The sequence below is a fragment of the Durio zibethinus genome, chromosome 11 (assembly GCF_047325235.1).
Source record: "Durio zibethinus cultivar Kanyao isolate XHJ-2024 chromosome 11, ASM4732523v1, whole genome shotgun sequence".
Classification (NCBI taxonomy): Eukaryota; Viridiplantae; Streptophyta; class Magnoliopsida; order Malvales; family Malvaceae; genus Durio; species Durio zibethinus.
The window spans coordinates 6,521,978-6,546,558 of NC_143172.1; the positions used below are offsets into that span (position 1 = coordinate 6,521,978).

The following is a 24,581-nucleotide window of genomic DNA, read 5'->3' on the forward strand; positions in this document are numbered from 1 at the left end:
ATATAAGATCCAATGAAACATAATAAATAATAATAAAATAAAATTAAAATTAAAAATTATATATTTTAAATGATCTAATTCTCTTTTTTAAAAAAAAAAAAATTGAGCACTTATCAATCGGGAAAAATAAAAAAAAATCTTACTTGGATAAGAATTTATTTCCTTTATTTTTTTCTACCCACATTTCAAGACAAATTATTTATTGGTTAAATTTGTACGTCAAAACTCAAATCTAATCAAGAATATCATTTTATTATTTAATATGTAATATAGAATTACTTTTATTATTTTAATTATAAAATATCATTTTATTGGGCAGAGAAACTCATGATAAATCTAGGTAAAGTAACAAGTTACCCACCTTTTTTGTCTTATTTACCTTTTGAATGTAAAATATATATATATATATATATTAAATTAGCTTAATTTTACATTTTTTCTTATTTTCTCTTCTAATCGCTCTTTTCTCTAGAATTTATTAAAGACGTGGCATCTGACCAACGGTTTAAAAAGTCATCGTATTTTATCACTATCTGTGTTGTGAACTCATTTTTTCACATTCTCTTTTACCTTATTCTATTTTTTTAACTAAAAATTTCAATTTTTATATAAAAAAAAAAATTCAATGTCACCACCATCACCCCCATCGGTCATTGGCCGACGGAAGTTTCTTATTGTTTTATGATTTCATATATTTTTGTCTGATTTTTTTTTATTTTTTAAATCAAAATATTTTTTAAAAATTTTCAAATCTAAATTCTTTATTTTTATTTTCTTGTTGATTTTTAGTGTTTATTAATGAGTAAGATAATAAATTTAAAATATTAGCAGGTGTCAAGCAACTAATTTTTTAAAAATACTTTTGATATATAGATTATAAATTATAAATTATAGATTTACAAAAAAAAAAAGTAAAAAAAAACAAAAATAAAAAGAAAAGATACTCCGTATAGCTTACATAAACAGTAATATACCCTCTCAAATAAAAATCTAACCTAAAAAATAACCCCAAAATTTTCACATATCAAAGCCGATCAAACTCACAAAAATGGAGAGTTGTCCAATATTTAAGACTTGAGGATTCTTTTAATAATATTTCAAAGCCCTCTTGGATAGTTAACCAATGTATAAGACTCCAGAAATAGGAAATGTATAAATTATCGACCGCCAAACCAAGATCAATACCACACACTCCACAAAGGACGCAACCCCTCTTTACTTCCATCTCTCTTTCCAAGCCACGTTTATTTTTTCTCTCCACCTTAAACTCCTCTCCAATTGCCACCTGTCCACACCATTCACCTCAAGCTCAATCTTATCTCCCCTCCTCTACCCAACTCCCTTCATGTGTTTTGACATCTATTTTACCTTCGTTTGCTACAGTATTCCCTAGAAAAAAGGAAGTAAGTTCTTTTGTGTTATTCATCAAAAGTGAGAATACGACCAAGTCCCGCAAAACTCAGAAAACGAAGAGAAAATGTCAGGAGGGGTTGGTACAACCTGCAATGACATTAGCCTGCCAAATGAAGAAGTGCAGGCCCATGAAAACTCCCACCCCAATCCTCTTAAACCCGTTCCAAACCCAGCGAATCCATCCAAGACACGCTTTCTCACGCTACGACAACTCAATTGTCTTGCTGTTATGATCATCACCGCTGCAAGTGGCATGGTGAGCCCTGAAGACTTGGCTTTTGTGTTTTTTTCTGTCATCTACATGTACTTGCTTTTAAAAGTTGCCTTCCCTCGGAAAATTCCTCCAAAAGATTCCTTGGTTTTTGATCCAAGAAACAAGATTCTTCGCTTGTATGTCACCATCGGTGCTATCATCGGCCTCTATTTCCCTGTGGCTTATATCTTTGAAGGGATTTTTGAGGGTGATAAAGAAGGCATAAAGGCAGCAGCACCGCATGTTTTTCTTCTGGCTAGTCAAGTTTTCATGGAAGGAGTGGCCTTCTCTGGCAGGTTTTCAATTCCGGTTCGTGTTTATGTTCCGGTGTTTTACAATACGCGGAGGATTTTTACCCTCGTGGACTGGCTGAGGTCTGAGTTTTCAAAGGTGGATCACTATTATGCAGGATCTGCTAGGAGGCTGTACGTTGGAAGAGTCCTTGCTGTGGCTAATATGGCGTTTTGGTGCTTCAATCTCTTTGGGTTCTTGTTGCCTGTTTATCTACCCAAAGCTTTTAAGATGTATTACGAATCTAAGGTGAAAGATTGAACTGATATCCCTTCTTAATCTTAGTTTAGCTCCCAAAGAAGGGAATAAAGATGAAAGGTTTTCCTTTCGTCCCTTACCGCTAGATTAATGTGGTCTGGTTTTTGTAAATTTTATCTCATGATGATTGAGGTTTCTAACATTTTTGTTCCTTTTATGTCTTTTTACCTACTGTTTCTTGCTAAAAGTGTGGAATGGGTTTGAATGGAATTGCCTTTGGTTACAAGATCAGTGGCAGATACTAATTTTGGCAATCCAAAGATTTCCAAAATGAAAAAATAATAATAATAATAATAATAATCATAATAATAATAAAGGTTCTGACTTTAACACTCGTATTCAAGCGGAGAAAGAGAGATACAACACCCACAAAACTTGATTTATGCTTGGTATAAATAAGTATTTTTCAAGTTTATCATACAGTGACCCCTCCTTTGACTTCTGTTCAAAATCCAGCATCGGGGTTTTCGTTTCCCCTGTTTCTATGGCCACTCGGTGTCCATACTCCATAGTCCACGGGGGGGAAGAGATATGAAGTCTCAGTAAATAAACTTCTAAATCACTGCCAAGATGAAAATAAATAGGTAAGCAATGACTGAAGCAAGACTTAAAATTAAAATCACTAAGAAAAGATATATTGAATGGACCCTGATTCCAAGAAAATTTCAATATTTCATCACATAAAAGCGTGATTTGCTTCTCAAAAGTCACAGGCCTATAAGCTCAAATTCTATTAAATAACTGAAGTACACAGTTTCATATCCTACACTTTGGATGTTGGATCCCAGAACTCTGTTTCCATCACAAAGCAATCTGCAGCATTAATCTCAAATGAGGGGCCTGCTAGAAACAATACATAAGAACTTCAAGCTATAAACAAAACACTATCCACAATTCAAAGAAGACGGTTGTGGTACTAACGTTGTACTATTTTGCACTGGAACATGATATGCAAATAACAATGGCTGAAAGCCACAAACAAGGGAAACAAAAAGACCAAGTTTCTCAAAATTTGAGACTGCCTTTTCTGTTTTCAGAAGAGAAATAAACAATAAGAAGAAGAAAATCCAACATACATTCTCAGAACAAAGACATATTGGAGATGGTAAAACAAATAAATACATTCACATGCAGACCATACCAAGCACAAAGCAGAGAATCTTACTGCAGCAAATTGGTGCTAGCATCATTGTTAAACCACTCAAGCTGCTGACCATTCTGGAAAATAATAAATTTATGTGTATTATCTCCTGTCCTAAACCTGGTAAGAATCTAACTGCAGCAAATCAGTACTGGCATCATTGTTAAACCACTCGAGCTGCTGTGCATTCTGGAAAATAAGAAACTTATCTTTTGTTTATTATCTCCTGCCCAAACCTATTTATACAGACTGACATTGTATAACTTGTGCATTAAACAGGCAGTTTGGAATTTTAAGCCACTCCATACCCCCAAGGTGTTCATGTAAAGAATGATACATTTTAATGGTGAAAATTTCCTAGCATTTTAACACTTTTTGAACAGAAAGAAATAGGGATTGGCAGAAATGATCAGTGAACAAGGCATCCAAAGAAGGATTCACTTCCAAGCTTCGAATCCCTCTGCTCATACCTAATATTTAAAGATAGTATTTCACATATTGATGCCTACCCCCCATACCAACCACTAGAAATTCCCATTTTATTGAATGTTGAGCCTAGACTTTGACAAATGCCCAAACAAATGCAAATTAAGAATAGAATAATGCTCACTTGTAAACTCATCGGACCATTGCCATTTATTGACATTAGTAGAAGTCATCTTTCATGGCCTGATGACAATTTCTTGCATCCTTTCTGGCCAGTCAGAACTCAACCTCCTAGCAAAGTCCTCCACTTCCCTAGAAGGAATAAAAAAAACAAATGAATACCTAGATAAATTAATAAATAGATACAAATATAGAGCTATTAAAACCTACACTGGAGATGCTGATGCTGTCTGAACAAGCTACAATATTCACTAAAGCTCAACAATAAACCTCATTCTTCATCCACAAAATTAAGAAACAAAAATGTACTCTGGCAACAGATGATTGCACCTACTCTCAGTTCAATAATATCTTAAAGAAATAAAAATATTAAACAAACCTGTCAAGTAGATCCTTCATTGCAGGATCTATATCATCATCAATATAAACATCATCAAACTCCACCTTAGGTGAAAAGCTGACAGATGCAGAATCTTGCAACTTTGAATTTTACTAGGAGTAGGCACCAAAATGTTGTCAATTTTGCCTTGATTGCAGGCAGCAGAAGCAGCATCCAACTCCTAATTCATATATATTGTTTTAAAGAGAAAGAGAGTAGAAATCAGTGAAGAAAAACCATCATGTTTCTCTCTTTGAGGATAAAACCATAAGAGAGTAAATGTATTTGTTTATTGAGATTATGATTATAGCCCACAGATGAATGCAAGTGCAGGCCTTGAATGCATGAAGACATGCATGTTTCAGATGCACATACACATGGATGTTCACATGAGACCACACAGAGGGGAAGGAAGGCAGAGTGCCAACCTTATTATGGTTTACATCAATACTATCTGACGAGTCCTTTAGTTGCTCTTTTCTTATACTATTTTTCTTTTTATTCTTGGTAATCCCAACTCCCTTCGAGTCTGCAAAGTAGAATAGATCGTTAATGTTGTACAACAAAAAATTAACAGCACATGCACAGACAACTTGGAAGCTGGAATTAAAGGAGCATCCATCGTTACCATATGTTCAAAGATATATTATTTTGCGAACAGAAAGAAGCTCAAAGAGGGCAAAGTAACATTCACTGGTCCATGACTATAAGTCTGTAATATCAAGGTGATTGTAAAGGCAAGTAACATTACGAAATTTAACAGTTATGGCTTCTAAGTGTAAGAAAACTGAAAATCAATTAGATAGATGGCAAATAGAATTCTATCCCAGCTGCAAAAAATGGATGCAGGAGAACAGTTTTAAAGCATACCTTGATCTCCTCCATTTATAAAATACAAGAGATCATCTATTGAGTGTTCATCCACATGCTCATCCTCAACTTCAACAATCTGAAAAATACAAAAACATCCATTTGCTCTTGCAAATATGTATGTGCAGGTTCAAGTTTTTAAACAGTAAAGAGTTGCAGAATGAGTTGTAGAATATCTTTTTCTACCTTTTTCCTATGCAATCTGAAATTGCATACATCAACAAACTCAAAAAACAGCAGCTACGTGTACATTAGAACTAATAAAAACTAGCAAAAGTATCCACCTTGAGTTTCTCTCTCTCTCTCTCTTTTAATTCTTTCCTCTTTCTGGCATACAATCAATTTACAAGCCGGATATGTGGATCATCAGTAAAATTTTTGAGGGGTTCTAACTTTTCATCCTGAGGATGACCAAATCTACATCATGAACAACAAATACAGACCAAGCATTGAACAGTTTTTTTTTTTTTTTAATTTCTTGCTAGCCACACACACCTTTGTGAGGTCACTAGGAAAATGAAATGTCTCCCGCATCTCTCTCTCTCTCTTTTAATTCTTTCCTCTTTCTGGCATACAATCAATTTACAAGCCGGATATGTGGATCATCAGTAAAATTTTTGAGGGGTTCTAACTTTTCATCCTGAGGATGACCAAATCTACATCATGAACAACAAATACAGACCAAGCATTGAACAGTTTTTTTTTTTTTTTAATTTCTTGCTAGCCACACACACCTTTGTGAGGTCACTAGGAAAATGAAATGTCTCCCGCATCTCCTCAGGAGTTTTTCCTTCAATTATTCAAGCAAGTGCACGACTTGTTAGATCAACTAAAGGCTTCAATTGCAGGCTGTTGGCTGCAGATGTCAACTCACACAATCTTTTTGTATCCATTCTAACAAACTTCTCATCAAAAGTTTTGTGCTCCTACACATAAAAAGAGGAAAAGAAAACAAATAAAGTCCACAGATGCTCAGATTGCTCATTTTTCAGTTAACCAACGACAGAACTTTTATCTGAAAGGCAAGAGAAACCAATGGAAGACATAAAAATACATATCAAACCTACTAGATGAAACCAACAATAATCAAGATTTAAGCCAAGGACAGCAAGATTGACTCACTGCAGAAGTGATATAGCATAGTTTTTGGAAGAACCCATGCCTATTTGAAGAATTTTTCTACATATCATGGGGCGAAACTTAGCAACCTCCTCTTCCACTTGCTGGATTGAACCATCAGTAGTTGTAGCCAAATGTAGGACTTTATCTTAAATAGAAGAATCACAAAGAAAAGCAAGTGAGAATGGAGATGGTATAGACGGTAATTGCAACAAAATAATGAATGCATATATAAAACTGCATAAATACATATATGATAACAGTGGCTTCCTAATTGCCATTTGATGGGAATAAAACTGTTATTACTTATTAGTAGTAACATGTAAGCTAACTGGCATCTCTTTAATCCATTTAAAACATGGGGAAATATCATAATTGGTTAAAAGATCCCAAAACAATCATAAAACAAACCTCTGGTTTGAAGACTGCCATAACGCCTTCTGGCATCTGATGATGATTCCACAAATAAGTTACTAAAAGAAGTATGCAAGTTCAGATGTTTGCACCTCCAGATTCAAGAATAAGGAGAAGATAAAGAATATGATAGCTTTGTCTTATTCAAAAGGTTAACTTTGTTAGGTGGGTACAAACTCTTCATCAATGCTTCCCAATCTAAAAGACCATGAAATCCTAGTAACACTGGCAGCAGCATTCTTCTGAGTAAAGCTTCCACAGTTGTCTTATTAGATGAAAAGCATAAAAATATGGACAATGCACCACCCAACACTGCCTGAATTTTGACAGATAAATCACAACGTCAGACAATAACTAAGAGATAAATAAAAGTTGAAAACTTAAACAATTGATTGGTTTAGGCTCCTAGAGACTGCTACAAGTAGAAACAAAGTGAGTTTTTCTTCATTAGCATTAACTATTACTGGATTCCATTGCATTGTTTGACTGACAAGAACTGTCAACAATTCTTGATACTGCAAAGGAACATTCTTTGTTTTCTCTGCATCTTCAAATTTTCTATAGAACATGACATAGTTTCAAAATTAACCTTCAGAATTACAGTTTCTAATCTTTCAAGGGCTTAACCACAAATGAACCTAAAGTGGAAAAAATCAATCAACAAGTTCTCAAATTAAACTAAAAGCTATGGAATTGCTAAGCTTTGGAAAAAATTTTAATCAAAATTAGCTACTTGATTAATCAGATAATTAATTTAAGTTAAAAACTCAAGAAATTAATAAAAGTTGAAAGAGAGAGATAAAGAGTGTACCTTTGAAGGGAAGAGAGTGAGATATGGAAATGAAAAAGGGGAAACAAAGACAAAGGAAGAACAGTTGTGAGGGTTTTTGTAAGAAAATAAAAATAAAATAAAATAAAATTTCTAGTGCTCCTGTCTTCTGTTTGTTTTTTGGTGTTAGGAATTTGGTGCCATCGATCGCGCATGGCGGTCGTTATGGTTTGGACACAATTTTTTCTTCTTTTTTTTTTTTTTTCTGAGAAATAGAGCTCAAAAACAAAAAAATTTAAGTGTGAGTCGTGGGGATTTCGTCCCTTTGATAATTTCGTTTTTTACAACCTGATAGATTTGTTAGGGTTCATGACTAGATACACTTGTTCAACATAAAAGGAAACCTAAGGGTATTTTCGTCAACCTGATTTACAACGGCTCTTTGCCAAAAAAGTAGCCGTTGCCGCTTTCCATAAAGCCCAGATATTCCGTAATGAAGATTAAAACAGTACTCCAAAGACCAAATACGAATAACTCTCCTCATCGCCATCGTTATATAAACTCGTTGATTCTACCAATCATCTTCAATCAAGTCTCGCTCGACCATCTACAACCAGGCTTCTTTCCTCTCGCATTTCTTTATTCTTTCTGTCTCTAACGTTTTCTTTTTCGTTTGATTTTCTAATTTTAATTTGAATTTTGCAGGTTCTGGGTTCGTATCTATAAATAATCTTTTGGATTTTACTAACCTATTTCTTTCAGGGTCTTTTTATTTTTTTTTAATTTTTAATTTTCTTTTATTATATTTGTTTCGTTTTCTGGATACTTGACATTATGGATGCAGGATCTTTGAATTCTTTTTCAAATTTGAAGGGGCAATCTAGATGCCCACTTCAAGAGCAGCTTCTCCAGAGAAGGAATTCTAAAGAAAATGTAAGTATTTCAACTTATTATTAAACACTTAATTTAATTTTAATTATTCCAAAACTGTTTTTTTTTTTTTTGAAGCAATTCTGGGTTTTCTTGTCCTTGATTTATAAGGTTTTTCAATTTGACGAAGGGATACTAGTAAATAGTAATCAAATCTTGGTCTTAAATTGAATTTAGACTTATTATTAAACACTTAATTTAATTTTAATTATTCCAAAACTGTTTTTTTTTTTTTTTTGAAGCAATTCTGGGTTTTCTTGTCCTTGATTTATAAGGTTTTTCAATTTGACGAAGGGATACTAGTAAATAGTAATCAAATCTTGGTCTTAAATTGAATTTAGAAAACAGCTTTGATTAAATGAAGGCTTTTAATTTAGGGTTGATAAATTAGACATTGTAATGACATTTAGTTTGATGCTTTCTTGGTACTGGCAGCTGGATAGGTTCATACCAAATCGTTCCGCAATGGACTTTGATTATGCACATTACATGCTGACCGAAGGGAGGAAGATCAAAGAGAACCCGACAGTGTGCTCACCTGCCAGGGAGGCCTACAGGAAGCAGCTGGCTGAGACCTTGAACATGAATAGGACCCGAATCTTGGCTTTCAAGAACAAGCCACCAACACCTGTTGAACTCTTCCCTTCTGATCATTCAACTTCTTCTGTTCACCCTACCAAATCCGCAAAGTCCCGGAGACACATTCCCCAGGTAAGCAGAGAATGCTATGCGCAATCTGACTAGTTCAGACCTTAAATTTTGGTTCCATAGACACTAATATGTAGTGATTATCATGTGGTTCTTCAGAGCTCTGAGAGAACATTGGATGCTCCTGACCTTGTGGACGACTTTTACCTGAATTTGTTGGATTGGGGCAGCAGCAATGTTCTGGCAATAGCACTTGGAAACACTGTGTATTTGTGGGATGCTTCAGATAGTTCTACCTCAGAACTTGTTACTGTTGATGATGAAAATGGCCCAGTAACAAGTGTGAATTGGGCTCCTGATGGCCGGCATATTGCCATTGGCTTGAACAATTCTGAAGTACAGTTATGGGATTCTGGTTCCAACCGACAGGTTTGTTGTTCCAGACATCTCTAAAATATTAGCATATTCTTCTCTTTCATTGTCCCGTCATTTATTATGACACAATTCTTTAACTTTATTGCTGTAGTTGCGTACTCTGAGAGATTGTCACAGATCAAGAGTGGGTTCAATGGCATGGAACAATCACATTCTTACAACAGGAGGAATGGATGGTCTGATAGTTATCAATGATGTAAGAATTAGATCCCATGTTGTTGAAACCTACAGAGGACACCAGCAAGAGGTTTGCGGGCTAAAATGGTCAGCTTCTGGACAACAACTAGCCAGTGGAGGCAATGATAATCTTGTTCACATATGGGACAGGTCCATGGCATCTTCAAATTCACCAACACAATGGTTACACAGGTTGGAGGATCATACTTCGGCCGTCAAAGCCCTTGCCTGGTGCCCTTTCCAGAGCAATTTGCTGGCATCTGGTGGAGGTGGAGGTGATCGAACCATAAAATTTTGGAACACACATACTGGTGCATGCTTGAATTCAGTGGATACTGGCTCTCAGGTTTGCGCTTTGCTGTGGAACAAGAATGAGAGGGAGCTTCTGAGCTCTCATGGATTTACTCAGAATCAATTAATTCTTTGGAAATATCCATCAATGGTAAAGATGGCGGAGCTAACTGGTCATACATCTAGAGTACTTTACATGGCTCAAAGCCCAGATGGTTGCACAGTGGCGTCAGCTGCGGGGGATGAAACTCTAAGATTCTGGAATGTTTTTGGCGTCCCAGAAGTGGCTGCTAAACCTTCTCCAAAAGTGAACCCAGAGCCATTTTCTCACTTGAACCGAATCCGGTGATAAAGAAAAAGACTTTAGGAGGTGGTAGTCAATGTCCCTTGAGTCTTTAACTCTGCCAGTTGGTCCAGTTGTAGTTTCTTCAAAACAAGCTTCAAATTATCACAAGGTAGTTTAGTGTTCAACTATTCATACTAATGATTCTACTCAAGTGTTTTGCCCTAGCAAATCTGCCGTATGGTTCATGTTTTGCTTTGAACAGGTGAGGTTGAGGGAGACAGTGGGTGGATACTTTTTTATAATCTTTGCTTCTGATCCATTCCAGAATCACGGGTTGTTGTAGATAAACTTTTTGAGAGTGTTCAATCTCCTAACTTGTGTATAGTATTTCAACTTCGTAGTGAAATTGTTTCCTCACCTTCGTCCGTGGATGTAGGCTTAAAAAGCTGAACCACATAAATTTTTTGCGTTTTTATTTATTTATTTATTTTTATTTTGTTTATTCAGCAATAAGAATTGATTAGATTTACGAATAACATAGAAGAAAGCTTCCCATTGAAAAGAAAATATCAAATAAGTTTGTAAAACCATTGTTCTATTTTCCTTTGAGAAAAAATTACAAAATATTTCAGAGAAAAAGAGAAAGGGATTAAAGAAGCAACATAATTTTGAGTAAAATAATATTTTGAGAGAAAAAGAGAAAGGGACAGACAGTTAAAGATTAGAGAAATTAATTGGGATAAAATTAATAAAAATTATTTTGCTTAATAATTAATGGAAAAAAACAATGACGACTTGGGAGTTTGGGAGTAAATCAGGCTTGCAGCATAAAAGAAGGAAAAAAAAATGTATTTGGTTCTACATTGTGACTTGAAATTTCAGAGTCTCCATTTTCATATCTTCTTTAGGTTTAGGTGTTAGTGTATAGAGGGTTTAGGGGCAGGGTTCATTTTTGTGTTGAAACTGCTTCTGCAAATGTGGCTGTTTAGAAGGAAAGCAGCGTCTGGGTTCTCAGCTTCTTCTACGGCTGAGGAAGTTACTCAAGGAATTGTTGGCACTGGCCTAACCGCCATCGTCACAGGTCTTTCTGTTTTATTTTAATCTCACCCAAAGAAACAACAGAAGTTGATAGGAAATGGGTTTAATACTTTCATTTTTTTATGCATTCCGGGTAATGATGAACCAATTGGTTAATATGCCCAGTATAGAAATTTTCTGTATTAATGCTATATTTGCAAATAGTTACCAACATAAAGACATAATATTGCAAATTTGCGCTGAAAAAGGACGTGAAAGAAAGACAAAATTGCAAAGCTTTTTCATATGGCAGTTGTTGTTTTCAGGGGCTTCAAGTGGTATTGGCACTGACACTGCACGTGTACTTGCGCTGCGAGGTGTCCATGTAGTTATGGGGGTCAGGAACTTGACTGCTGGCAGGGAAGTTCAACAAACATTAGTTAAGCAAAACCCCACTGCAAAAATTGCTGCAATGGAAGTAGACCTGAGTTCAATGGCATCAGTGAGTAAATTTGCTGCTGATTTCAAGTCCTCCGGTCTTCCCCTGAACATCCTCATGTAAGTGTAACAGGATAACTGACTCTCTATCTTATTAATAAAATAGTTTCAGCCTCATGTAATTATAGTTTCAGCCTCATGTAATTAGTTTTAGACCAATCAAAAGGTATGGGTCTTAATTTTTTTTTTTTACATAAAACCCTAACTACTTAATAAAAAAAAGAAAATTATTTTAAGGTGGTATCGCAAACCAAGAAAAGAAAAAAGAAAAGCCAAAAAAATAGAAAAAAAATGGAGAAAGGATGTTGGTTGAACGAAGTCGATCCGTAATCCGATTGAACTGAAATTTTATCAACAGATTTATGATTCAGAGTTTTATATTTTGAACGGTGAAGATCGAGTTTGAAGCTTTTTAGAAACAAAATCAAAGTTTATTTATTGAGTCACCTATTTGGTAAGATTTTTTCAATTATTTCTCTCAAGTTGTTGATTAGCTATAGTTTTAGCTAGAGAAGAACTTTGTATATCTATTATTTGATAGTAGAGATTTTTCTGGTGGTCCGTGATTTTTTCCTCCACACTTAAGGGTTTTTTATGTAAATCTTGATGTGCTTTATTTTTTCTGCTTTGTTGATTGTTGATTGTTGATTGTTGTCTATTACTGTGGATTTATTGCTATATATTGCTTTTGCATTGTTGTGTTTATTGGTTTACGCCCAACAAGTGGTATAAGAGTAAGGATTATTTTTGAGACATTGATACAGAAGCAACTTAAGACAAAAGTAAATTCTATTTGAGATCATGGAGGGTGATATAGGTTCCATGATAAAATTGACATATCAAATTATTTAATTTGAAACCTATAATAGAAGATCATTTATATTGTAAAGATTTGTATAAGTCGATATTAGGTGATTTGACTAAACCAGTAAATATGAAAGATGAAAACTAGAAGAAACTAGGCAAAAAGACGCTGGCTACAATTAGAAAATAGGTTGATATCAGCGTGTTCCATCATGTAGCGTAGGAGGCAGATGCTCACACTATTTGAAAAAAATTGGTAGCATTGTATAAGAGAAAAATAGGTATGAATAAAGTTATCTTTGTTAAAAAGCTTACAACTTTACAACATAGGGATGGGAGATCGATTATAGAGTACTTGAGTGATTTTCAAGACATATTTAATCGAATGACTACTATAGAGCTTAAGATGAACGATGAAATGAATGCATTGTTTCTTTTGGGTTCATTGCCATACAGCTAGAATACTCTAGTTGTGATTATTCTTAATTCAATTATAGATTACAATGTGATATAGGAGATAGTAAATGATAGTATGCTTAATAAAGAAACAAGGTGAAAAAATATAGACCTTAAAAATCAAGCTCTGGTCACAGAGAATAGGGGTAAAAATATCGACAGAGATCAAAACTCAAAAGGTCGTAGTAAGTCTAAACATAGATCCAAGTCCAGAGATAAAGTGAAGTGTTTCTATTGTAGTAAATCAGGTCATATAAAATAACATTGTAAAATCTTGAAGCAAGAGTGAAAAGATGAGAAAGGTAAGAGTTCAAATAATGGCAATATTGTAGCAGTGAATTCATATAGTGATTCAGTTACTTTGATTTGTACACATGGTGATTGTAATCATGTTAGTGATCCCAACATTGAATGGATAGTTGACATAGGAGTGGCATATCATTGTGTTCTTAAGAGAGAGTTGTTTACAACTTACAAAGCAAAAGATTTTGGTTACACCAAGATGGAAAACAAAAATGTGTCGTAGATTGTTGAGATTGGTGATATTGTTGTACAAACTAATATATGTTGCATGTTGACTTTAAGGGATGTTAAACATATTTCGAATATGAGAATAAATTTTCTTACTATTAATGTCCTTGATAAAGAAAGATATGAGAGTCGACAAAAGAATGGGCAGTAAAAACTTCTTAAAAGATCTATGGTAGTTGCAAAGGAAAAACTATATTGTATAATGTATAAGATATGGAAGTAATCGAATGGCAACCAAATAAATATTGTTGAGGATGATGCTTCAACAAACTTGTGGCACAAAAAGCTGGCACACATAAGTGAGAAGGGGTTACAAGTTTTGACAAGACAATCTCTCATTCCTTTGACCAAATGTATGTCTCTCGATTCATATGATTATTATTTGTTTAATAAGCATCATAGAGTTTTTTTTAAGAGTTTTTAGAGAAAAAAAAATAGATTAGAATTAATTTATTCTGACGTATGTGATCCCATTGAGGTTGAGTCATTATGTGATAGCATGTATTTTATTACTTTTATTAATAATGTTTCATGTAAGACTTTGGTGTATATGTTGAAAAACAAAGGTTAGGTATTGCAATATTTTTTAAAATTTAATGGCATAGTGGAAAGGATAATAGGGTTACCCTTAAAGTGTATTTGGACTGATAATGGTGGAGAAAATAGATCTAAATACTTTGAAGAGTACTGTTCAAAGCATGAGATCAAATATGAGATGACAGAACGTGAAACACCATAGCATAATGGCGTAGCTGAAAAGATGAACTGCACCATTGTGAAAAAAGTCAAATGTATGTTGAGGATGACAAAATTACCAAAGCCATTTTAGGGTGAAGCAATCAATACAGCTTGTTATTTGCTTAACAGATCACCATTAGTTCCTTTGGGCTTTGACATTCCAGAAAAAGTGTGGACAAGAAAATATGCTTCATATTCTTAATTGAAAGTTTTCAAATGTAAAGTATTCATGCATGTGCCGAAAGAACAGAGGTCAAAGCTTGATAATAAAGCTACACAGTGTGTATTTGTAGGATATGATGATGAAAAATTTGGTTATAGGGCATGTGATCCAGTGAAAAGAAAGACAATTAGAAATAGAAATGTAATCTTTCATGAAAAAGAAACTATACCAGACCTTAAAAAAAATGAGAAGACTATATAGGATACTGTTGAGTGTGATGTTTCAATACTGACAATGGTTCCACAGGAAAGAGCCACAGATGGTAAAAATGAGCAAAAAATAAAACTTGGAGATATGAATAAGCTAGCCATAGTTAGTGATGAGCCAGATACAATCAGTTTTAAGTAGGGAGAGCAATCTTCTCCATTAGAGAGTGTTGAATAATAAGAGCTATCTTCGGCATCAGGTAATGTAGAGTCTCAGCCTAAGAGATCTACTAGAGAGCGTATGCCATCCACCAGGTATTCAAGTTCAGATTTTATTTTAGTTACCAACGAAAGGGAGCCAGAGAGTTTTCAAGATATGCAGGTTATTCCAGATAAAGAGCACTAGTTAAAAGCAATGAAAGAAGAGATGGAGTCATTACAAAAAAATGATATTTATAATCTTGTTAAACTTTTAAAAGAGAAATGGTCGTTGAAAAATAAATGGATGTTCAAGTTTTAAAAAAATGGTGACAAGCTAGTGAGGTACAAAATTCGATTGGTGATGAAAAATTTTTCTCAAAAATCAAACATCGATTTTGATAAGATTTCTTCTTCAATTGTGAATATGAGTTCCATTCAAGTGGTACTAGGTTTAGCAGCTAGTTTGCATCTTAAGCTTGAGCACTTGATATCAAAATTGCATTCTTGCATGGTGACTTGCAAGAGGACATTTTTATAAATTAGCTTGAGGGTTTTGAAGTGAAAGGGAAAGAGCATTTAGTTTGTAAACTGAAAAAGAGGTTGTATGGCTTGAAACCAACTCTGCGATAGTGGTACAAAAAGTTTGATTCTTTTATAGTAAACCATAGCTATAAAAGTACGGTAACGGATCTTTGTGTGTATATCAAAAAATTTTTTGATGGTAACTTCATTATTCTCTTATTATATGTTGATGATATGTTGATTGTGGGATAAGATACTGGTATAGTTTGCAGGTTGAAAAAATAATTGTCTAAGTCTTTTGACATGAAGAATTTAGGTCCAACAAAGTAAATTCTTAGTATAGACATTATTTGGGATAAGAGAGCTGAAAAGCTATGGTTGTTACAGGAAAAATATGTTAAACAGGTGCTTAGTAGATTCAACATGCAACATACAAAATCAGTTAACAGTCCACTTACCAATCATTTTCATCTAAGTAAAAAATCTTATTCGATGTTTAAGAAAGAGTAATTAGTTATGTCTAGTATTCCTTATTCTTCTATAATCGATTCTTTAATGTATCTTATGATTTTGTATACGTATGACATTGCTCATGCAGTTGGTGTAGTAAGTAGATTTCTTTTTAATTTGAAAAAGATTCATTGAAAAGTAGTGAAATAGATTTTTAGATATTTGAGATGCATCTAAAAAATATGCTTGAGTTATAAAATTTTACAACCAGTTCTAGAAGGGTTCATTAATGCTGATATGGTAGGTAATCTTAATGGTAAGAAATCTATTTCATGGTAGTTATTCACTTTTACAAAAAGAGCTATGTCTTGGCAGTTTAAGTTACTAAAGTGTATTATTTTGTCAACTACAGAGGCTGAATATATTGTAGCAATCAAAGCAGGTAAAAAATCTTTTGGATGAAACATCTTTTTCTTAAATTGAGGTTGAATTAGAAAGAGTATATAGTGTTTTGTGATAGCCAAAGTACTTTAGATTTGAGTAAAAATGTCATGTAACATGCTTGAACAAAGCACATTGATGTTAGATATCACTGGTTACGTTCAATGACTGAAGAATAGCAAATGCTATTGAAGAAAGTTTATACTAATGAGAATGTAGCAAATATGTTGACTAAGATACTTTTCAAAAAAAAGCTTGAGCTCTACAATAACTTGGTCAAAATGAGTTCTTTGGCCAATGTAAGTTCCAAATGAAATTGCTATAGTGATGAATCTCCTCCTAATAGAGCTAAAGGGGAAAATTGTTAGAAAAATAAGGTTCAACCCCATGTAATTGATTTTAGACCAATCAAAGGCCATAGTCCTTGGTCTTTCTTTTTACATAAAGCCTTTAATAAAAAGAGATAGAGCTGTTTTAATGTGATGTCACAAATCAAGAAAAGAAAGAAAAAAAAGGCCAAAAAAATAGAAAGAAAGAAAGAAAGAAGGGAGAGTTGGTTGAACAAAAGTTGATTCGCGGTTTGATAGAGCTAAAATTTTATCAGTAGGTTTATGATTTAAAGTTTTACATTCTGAATAGTGAAGATTGGGTTTGAAACTCTTTAGGAACAAAGCCAAGGTATATTTGTTGAATCACCTATTTGGTGAGATTTCTCTAATTGTCTCTTTCTAGTTGTTGATTACCTTTAGTTTTAGCTAGAGAAAAACTTTGTATATCCATTATTTGATAGTGAAGATTTTTTTATTGGTCCATGATTTTTTTCTCTCTATATTGGAGGGTTTTTCATATAAATCTTAGTGTGCTTTTATTTTTCTTGCATTATTGATTGTTAATTGTTGTCTATTACTGTAGGTTTATTACAATATATTGCTTTTGCATTGTTGTATTTATTGCTTCAGGCCTAACATATCTCTCCCATCTTTCATGTATACTTATGTACATGCATTGCTTCAAAGCTTGCTTTTGTTTATATTTTAGCTATACGACAAAATGCTAATGTTTTGTATCTTTGAAATAAATGATTTGTTATTATGATAAAAAGTTACTTTTTAAGTAACAATGCAAGAATCATGGCTATGCCATTCATGCTTTCAAAAGATGGCATAAAATTACAATTCGTGACAAATCACATAGGTAATATGACATTGATTATGTAAGGTTTTAGGAAAAGAGACAAGATATGTTTAGATGTCAACTTGATTGTTGAAATTTCAAAAGCTATACAAAGATGATTTGAACTATAAACAAGAGAGAAGGAAAGAAGTGAAAAAAAAAAAGGAGTTAAGAAAAATATTTTCCCTTATAATGAGAATGGAAAGAGCATATAAATTGTTATCTTTTTGTGTAGGCATTCAGCCAAGATTATATTTTTTACAAGAGTCTATTTCTTTTTGCAGCACACTTTCTCCTAACAAATCTATTGTTGGAAACCATGAAGAAATCAGCACATGAAAGTAAGATAAAAGGAAGAATTGTAAATGTCTCATCCCACCGTCACAAATTCTCATATCTCGAAGGGATTCGATTTGACAAAATCAATGATCAATCAGGTTAATACCATTTGTGTGCATTTAATAATTAAATCATAACTAAATTACATAATGAAAGCTTTTTTGTTTGTCATAATTACTTTTTTGTGAACTTGACATTTATAGTACAATAGTTTATCTACATATAGTCAGTTAAAACTTGCCAATATCTTGCATGCTAATGAACTTGCAAGATGTTTAAAGGTGCCTTATTTTTTGAAAGACGCTTATTACATCAGTAACTATCTTTTAATAATTTAACAAATTTTTTTGGAATTATTAATTTGAAATCTTTATATTCTTTCTCAACTAAAATGATTTGGCTTTACTTTTTGGGGCATTTGTTCATTTTTGGCCTATAGAAGGGATTATCTCAATTCATATCTTTACATTTAAACAATGATCTTGCAAACCAAAATGATGTTATGATTGTGCTTATGCAATGGAATTTAATCTGAAAAATCGATTCCTAACCAGATTTGATTAGGTGTCATTCATTTAGTATTTTAATTATTTCTTAAATAAAAGAAATTTGTTTTATTAACCAAATTCCTACTTGGTAGTTTTCATTTATTATTAGAGAATTTTTAGGTGATTTGTTATTATCTCTAAAATATTATACGATTTGCCAGACTTGATGTTTTAGCTATATATACAATCTTGTACTCTAAAAAGTTTCTTAAGAATTCATAAATAAAATTCTCATGAATTTCTTCATGGTATCAGAGTATTCATTTTGAACTATCGAAACCTATATATCTATATATATATATATTTCTTTTCTATTCACACCATGGCCAATAGTACAAGTGTGTCCAAGCCCCATACTTTACCTATCACTGATCATAAACTTAATGGATAAAACTTTATCCAATGGTCTAAATCAGTTATGATGTTTGTTTGTGGAAAAGGCAATAAGGATTATCTCATGGGAATGGTTGCTTCACCTAGCGAACCTGAAGTACTAAACCTGAAAGTTTAAGATTAGCATGGTAATGTTGTGGTTGATCAATTTTATGACTAATGAGATTAGTGAGAATTTCACAAACTACAAAACTGTCAAAGAGATTTGAGATGTAGTAAAAGAAACATACTTCAATATAGACAATATGTTTGTATTATTTGAGATCAAAGCACTCTATATGATTTGTTGTAAGTAGACTTCTCTATCACAGAATATTTTAATTCTTTTACTCGTTATTGGCAATAATTAGATATCTTTAAAAAAAATAGCATGGAAGTGCCCTAATGATAACCAATAATACAAGAAAATAGTGAAGAAGGACTGAGTTTATAAGTTTCTACTTGGTCTAAACAATAATAGCCTTGATAATGTTTGAGGGAGAATTCTTAGCATCAAGCCATTACCCAACATTCGAGAAGTTTTCTCTGAGGTCTGCTAAGAATAGAGTAGAAGAAAAGTGATGCTATGGACAACATGCAATCCATAAGTGACAAAAAATTTAGCCCTTACTGCACGAGGATCAAAATGTTACCAAGGTGGTGAAAATTAAAAGAAGAAAGATAATAGACATTGGCATGACCATTGTCAGAAGGCATGACACACATGAAAAAATTTTTGGCAAATCCATAGGAAACTTACTGACTACAAACTGCGTTATACTCAAAATCGATAGAGTTATGAAAATTTTACCACCATCAAGACAACTCCAACATCCCCGAAATCAAGCTCATTCAATAAAGAGCAGTTGAAACTCCTTCAAAAAATTGTTCAGCAATCTTTTCAGAATATTGGATCGATTATAAGCACAATATTTATTGCACAAAAAGGCAACTCTCTCAATGCTTTACTTATGTAAAGTGAAAAATCAAGATATTAGATTGTTGATTCAGGCATATCAAACCACATGACTAGTGATACATCGGTGTTCCATAAATACAGCTCATGTTCTGAAAACCTTATAGTTCAAATAGTATATGGGTTATTTTCTTCGGTAGCCAGGATAGGTTTAGTCATTATTTCAAAAGGCATAATAATTGACTTTTTTCTTTATGTTTCTAATTTAGATTAAACCTTCTATCTATTAGTAAAATTACGAGAGATCTTAATCGTGTTAGTAAATTTCTTTCTAACATTTGTGAATTTCAAGGCTTGGATTCGAGGAAGAAGATTGGCGATGCTAGGATGTGTGCTAGACTCTTTTTCCTTAAAGATGAAGAATCTATGAGATAATCATGGAAGAGTGCTTGTTCGGTTCATCTTCTAATAAGAGTAAAGAAAATACAATCACGTTATGGCACTATCGTTTAGGATATCCAAATTTTTTGTACCTAAAAAAATTTTTCCCTGATTTATTCAATAAAAGTTTTGAGTCTTATCAATGTGAAACACACTCGTAATTCATATCCAAGTCAACCATACAAATCAATTTATTCTTTTTCTATGATCCATAGTGATGTTTAGGGACCATCGAAGGTTAATAATATAATAGGCTCTAGATGGTTTGTTACCTTCATTGATGATCACACCAAAGTTACATGGCTGTTCCTCATGAAAAACAAGTCAAAGGTTAGTTCAATATTTCAAAATTTCAATAAGATGGTGCAAACTCAATTTTAAGCAAAAATTTAGATGCTTAAAATAGATAATGAGAGAGAATACTATCACTTAGTTCTTAGATCTTATTTGTTAGATCAAGGAATTATTCATTAGGAAAAATGGATATTTGATGGAAGTTGCAAGATCTATTATGCTAGCCTCTCATGTCTCAAAACATTTCTAGGAAAAAAAAATCCTGATAGCAGCTTTTTTTATCAATATGATGCCTTTTCGAGTATTAAAATTTCAAACTCCCTATCAAACACTTCTCAAAACCTACCTTCATGTCCAAATCATTTTTTCCATATCAGTTAAAATGTTTGGATGTACTACCTTTGTTCATATACACCAACAATAACGTAGTAAACTAGACCCTATATTATTCAGATGTATATTTATTGGCTACTCACCTAACTAAAAAGGCTACAAATGTTATTCACCAACTACCAGAAAGTTTTACACTTCTATGAATGTTGCCTTTTTTGAGAATTTACCATTCTATCCTAAAGTCGATATTCAGAGGGAAAGTTCTAAAAAAATCAACTTTGAGAGATTGAGCCATCATCCGATCCTTCCTCTACTTGTTTGCCAACTCAAATTCCCATTTCAAATAATTCTTCTTCTTCTTTTTCCTAGTCAACTAGTGATCCCAACTCTCCAAAATCTCCTAAAATCGTGCAAGAGACAAAAGCTAAGGAAATGATTGTATACTCAAAGAGATTGAAATCTCAAAAGGACATAGTGAAGTACACAGAACCAAGATTTTGAACCAAATCCATGAATTTTTGAAATTCATACAGGTAACACAATTATTGAACCTATCTCTATTGATTTTTCTAGTGATTTTCATCAATCCATTACTATAAGAAAAGGTGTGAGATCATGTACTTAGCACCCTATTAGTAGCTTTATTTTTTTTGAAGGGTTGTTTCCTACTTACTGAGCACTGGTACTTCATTAACTGATGTTCATATACTAAATACCATCCAAGAAATGCTTGAACAATCAAAGTGGAAGGCTGCAATAATGGAAAAAATGCAAGCATTAGAAAAGAATGGCACATGAAAAATTACTAATCTTCTTGGAAGAAAGAGCCCATTGGAATGTAAGTGAATTTTTACCATCAAACACAATACAGACAGAAGTGTAAACAAATTCAAAGCTCGTCTTGTGGTTAAGGGGTTCACTCAATCTTACGAGATTGATTATGAAGAGAGCTCCCAAAGTAAAACTAAATTTTGTCCATGTGTTACTATCATTTGCTACAAACCTAGATTGGCCTCTTCACCAACTCGATATCAAAAATGCATTTATGAATGGTGATATAGTGAAAAAGGGTCTACATGAAAATTCCTCCAAGGTTTGACAACCAAACAACATTGGTAAAGAGTGTAAGCTTCAGAAATCCTTATATGGCCTCAAACAATCTCCTCGCACCTGGTTTGATCATTTGACTAAGACTGTTAAAAAGAATGGGTTCTTATAATGCCAATCTGACCACACTATGTCAAATATTTACCAAATAGCAAGATTGCTATTATGATTATTTATGTTGACGGTATTGTCTTCATAAGAGATTATAAAGAAGCAATAGTTGGATTGAAGACTCTTCTAGCTAAAGAGTTTGAAATAAAGGACTTAGGACAGCTTTGATTTTTTCTTGGCATGGAAATAGCTTAATCAAGAAAATGGTATTTTTGTTTCACAATGAAAATATGTACTTGATCTTCTCAAAGAGACAAGAATGCTTGGGTGTAAACCAATGGATACTTTGATGGACCCAAATGTCAAGATGGGAACTAGAGATGGAAGTCCTCTTACAAACCATAATAAATACTAGAGATTTATGGAAAATTAATTTATTTGGCGCATACTAGACTTGACATTGTCTTCTCTGTAAGTATGGTAAGCATATTTATAATCCTACAAAGAGACACATGGAGGCAGTATATCGAATCTTTCAATACTTGAAAAAAAAATTTGGGCAAAGGGTTGCACTTTAGAAAAACACTAAATAAAGAAAAAAAAAATTTCTCATATGCAGATTGGGTTAGTTCTTTGACAGATCGTCAACTATAGGGTATTGTACATATGTGTGAGCTAACTTGGTTACCTGTAAGAGCAAAAAACAAGTAGTGGTAGTTAGAAGTAGTACTGAAGCTGAATTTAGGGCTATGTTTCACGAGAATTTGTGAAGGAATTTGGCTTGAGAGAATGCTATAGGAACTGAAAAAGTCAACTAGGAATTTAATGAAACTATTTTGTGATAATAAAATAGTTATTAACATTGCCAAGAACATTGTTCATTATGATCAAACGAAACATGTAACATAATTAGTCTACACTCTAACAGAACATCAGATAGCTGACATCCTTACCAAGGCTTTTCATCATGGTAATTTTGAGAATTTGAAGTCCAAGTTGCGTATGATTAATATCTACCACCAAACTTGAGGGGGAGGGTAGAAAACTAATTCCTAACCAAATTTGATTATGTGTCATTCATTTAGTATTTTAATTGTTTCCTAAATAAAAGAGATTTGGCTCATTGACCATAATTTTCATTTATTGTTAGAGGATTTTTAGGTGATTTGTTATTTTTTTTAGGATATCATAAAATTTGTCAGATTTAATGTTTTAAATCTATTGCACTCTAGATTATACACTATTTTAATAAGGGTAATGTTTTAAATCTATCATATATTATTGTACTCTAGAAAATTTTTTAAGAATTCATAAATAAAATTATCATGAATTTCTTATAATAGTTAGGGGTGGTTGAATGAGGTCCAGAAATTAGTGTTATTTCATTAGCTACCTAGGACTTTCTCACACTTTTGACTAGCCAATGTAGGCAGAAGAATGTCAAACAATGGAACTGATTATAGAAACTTATGATAGTCATGCTAACTTTAACTGATTTTGATGGTATTTTCGCTAAACAGGAAGATCAAGTGACCATAACTGGAAATTCACTTCACCCTGGTGCGATTGCAACCAACATTTTTTGCCATCACAGCCTCATTAGTGGTATTGAATTACTTGTGTGTTTATCTTCTAGAATTTTCCATAATAAAAATAGATGACTAAAATCTGTAAAATCCATGTGCTTGATATGAATACTTTCATAATAGGACAACATCTATGCTTTTCTACATCCACGGTCTCTCTTTTTCATCTCTTGTATCATTATGTGCTAAGGGTAATGATTGTCAAGGGAACACAACTCTTTTTTCTTTTTCTCAAAACTGGAAAGGTGAACTCCAGTATAAGCATACTCAAAGAGCTTGTTATCAAGAACTATGTTCTATGCTACAATGTTTGGTATTGCTGGTGAGACCAGTCCTCGAAGTTTAGTGACAAAGCTAGTATTTCTTGTAGTTGAGATGCTTTCAGTTTTATCAGCATGTACTCTGCATTTTGATTAATGAATTTTTTTGTTCAATTACCAAAGAAAAAGAGACTATTATTCTTTTTTCTGGTTCTGATGCAGGTATTGTTGGTGTTTTTGGTAAATACGTCAATAAAAATGTAGAGCAGGTATAAACTGTTACAGATTTTACTCCCATGTTGAATTTCTACACAAAATTATTACCATATGTTTGGTACAAAGCTAGAGTGAGTCTTGATTATGTTCGCTTAATAGTTCAATTGAGGTGGTTTCAGGGGGCAGCAACTACATGCTATGTTGCATTGCATCCCCAAGTTGAGGGAAAGACTGGCCTCTATTTTGTCGATAGAAATGTAGCTGAAACAAGCGTACAAGTTAGTGATAGTGAGTTGGCAAGGATGCTGTGCGATTTTAGCTCGAGTTTGGTCAATATTTATCTTCATAGAGTTCAATGAAAATCATGCTCCTCCAAGACGTTGTAACAATTTAATAGCTGCTTGTCCTTTCGGACAGATTTCACAAAGGAAAGTCTAATTACTAATGATTTGCTGCATCCCAATCCCTTCTCAAATCTACATAATTCATAGAGAATCCACAAGGATTCATTGCCAGAAATCCAACCTGAATAAAGCCTGCAAAAATATTTAAAAATATTTAAAGCCTTCGAACACATTATTTGTGAATCTCTTTTAACATTTACTCCAACATTTCATTCAAAAACAAGTTGATGCCAG

At 33.2% G+C, this 24,581-nt stretch overlaps 3 protein-coding genes and 1 pseudogene across 4 annotated transcripts; 3 read left to right on the forward strand and 1 right to left on the reverse strand.

The window, feature by feature from the left end:
• Nucleotides 1-1,229: 1,229 nt before the first annotated feature.
• Nucleotides 1,230-2,366, forward strand: LOC111290118 (uncharacterized). Its single transcript, XM_089767872.1, has one exon. It carries the CDS (start codon nt 1,478-1,480, stop codon nt 2,216-2,218), a length of 741 nt encoding a protein of 246 aa, XP_089623998.1. The 5' UTR covers nt 1,230-1,477; the 3' UTR covers nt 2,219-2,366.
• A 120-nt stretch (nt 2,367-2,486) lies between these two features.
• Nucleotides 2,487-7,695, reverse strand: LOC111289542 (SKP1-like protein 21; annotated as a pseudogene). The gene is made up of 10 exons (XR_016346277.1): nt 7,556-7,695; nt 6,742-7,060; nt 5,946-6,478; nt 5,212-5,290; nt 4,770-4,870; nt 4,342-4,522; nt 3,967-4,094; nt 3,137-3,242; nt 2,983-3,055; nt 2,487-2,777 (listed from the first exon to the last, which is right to left on the reverse strand). The product of XR_016346277.1 is annotated as an SKP1-like protein 21 (transcript).
• A 219-nt stretch (nt 7,696-7,914) lies between these two features.
• Nucleotides 7,915-10,842, forward strand: LOC111289541 (cell division cycle 20.2, cofactor of APC complex-like). The gene is made up of 4 exons (XM_022880663.2): nt 7,915-8,446; nt 8,879-9,154; nt 9,251-9,520; nt 9,618-10,842. The coding sequence occupies exons 1-4, from the start codon at nt 8,348-8,350 to the stop codon at nt 10,341-10,343; spliced, it is 1,371 nt and encodes a 456-aa protein (XP_022736398.1). The 5' UTR covers nt 7,915-8,347; the 3' UTR covers nt 10,344-10,842.
• A 413-nt stretch (nt 10,843-11,255) lies between these two features.
• LOC111289253 (short-chain dehydrogenase TIC 32, chloroplastic-like) lies at nt 11,256-24,478 on the forward strand. Its single transcript, XM_022880130.2, has 8 exons — nt 11,256-11,361; nt 11,624-11,855; nt 17,422-17,501; nt 17,765-17,917; nt 18,021-18,100; nt 23,402-23,486; nt 23,950-23,996; nt 24,123-24,478. The coding sequence occupies exons 1-8, from the start codon at nt 11,256-11,258 to the stop codon at nt 24,300-24,302; spliced, it is 963 nt and encodes a 320-aa protein (XP_022735865.2). The 3' UTR covers nt 24,303-24,478.
• The last annotated feature ends 103 nt before the right edge of the window (nt 24,479-24,581 follow it).

What these genes read in the sequence shown, in the direction of transcription:
- LOC111289253 (XM_022880130.2), top strand. Translation starts at nt 11,256, where the DNA reads ATGTGGCTGTTTAGAAGGAAAGCAGCGTCTGGGTTCTCAGCTTCTTCT. An exon ending in CTTCCCCTGAACATCCTCAT is followed by an intron (nt 11,856 to 17,421) that starts GTAAGTGTAACA and finishes TTACTTTTTAAG; the next exon opens with TAACAATGCAAGAATCATGG. An exon ending in CAAAATCAATGATCAATCAG is followed by an intron (nt 17,918 to 18,020) that starts GTTAATACCATT and finishes CTTGACATTTAT; the next exon opens with AGTACAATAGTTTATCTACA.
- LOC111289541 (XM_022880663.2), top strand. Translation starts at nt 8,348, where the DNA reads ATGGATGCAGGATCTTTGAATTCTTTTTCAAATTTGAAGGGGCAATCT. An exon ending in GAAGGAATTCTAAAGAAAAT is followed by an intron (nt 8,447 to 8,878) that starts GTAAGTATTTCA and finishes TGGTACTGGCAG; the next exon opens with CTGGATAGGTTCATACCAAA. An exon ending in CCCGGAGACACATTCCCCAG is followed by an intron (nt 9,155 to 9,250) that starts GTAAGCAGAGAA and finishes GTGGTTCTTCAG; the next exon opens with AGCTCTGAGAGAACATTGGA.
- LOC111290118 (XM_089767872.1), top strand. Translation starts at nt 1,478, where the DNA reads ATGTCAGGAGGGGTTGGTACAACCTGCAATGACATTAGCCTGCCAAAT.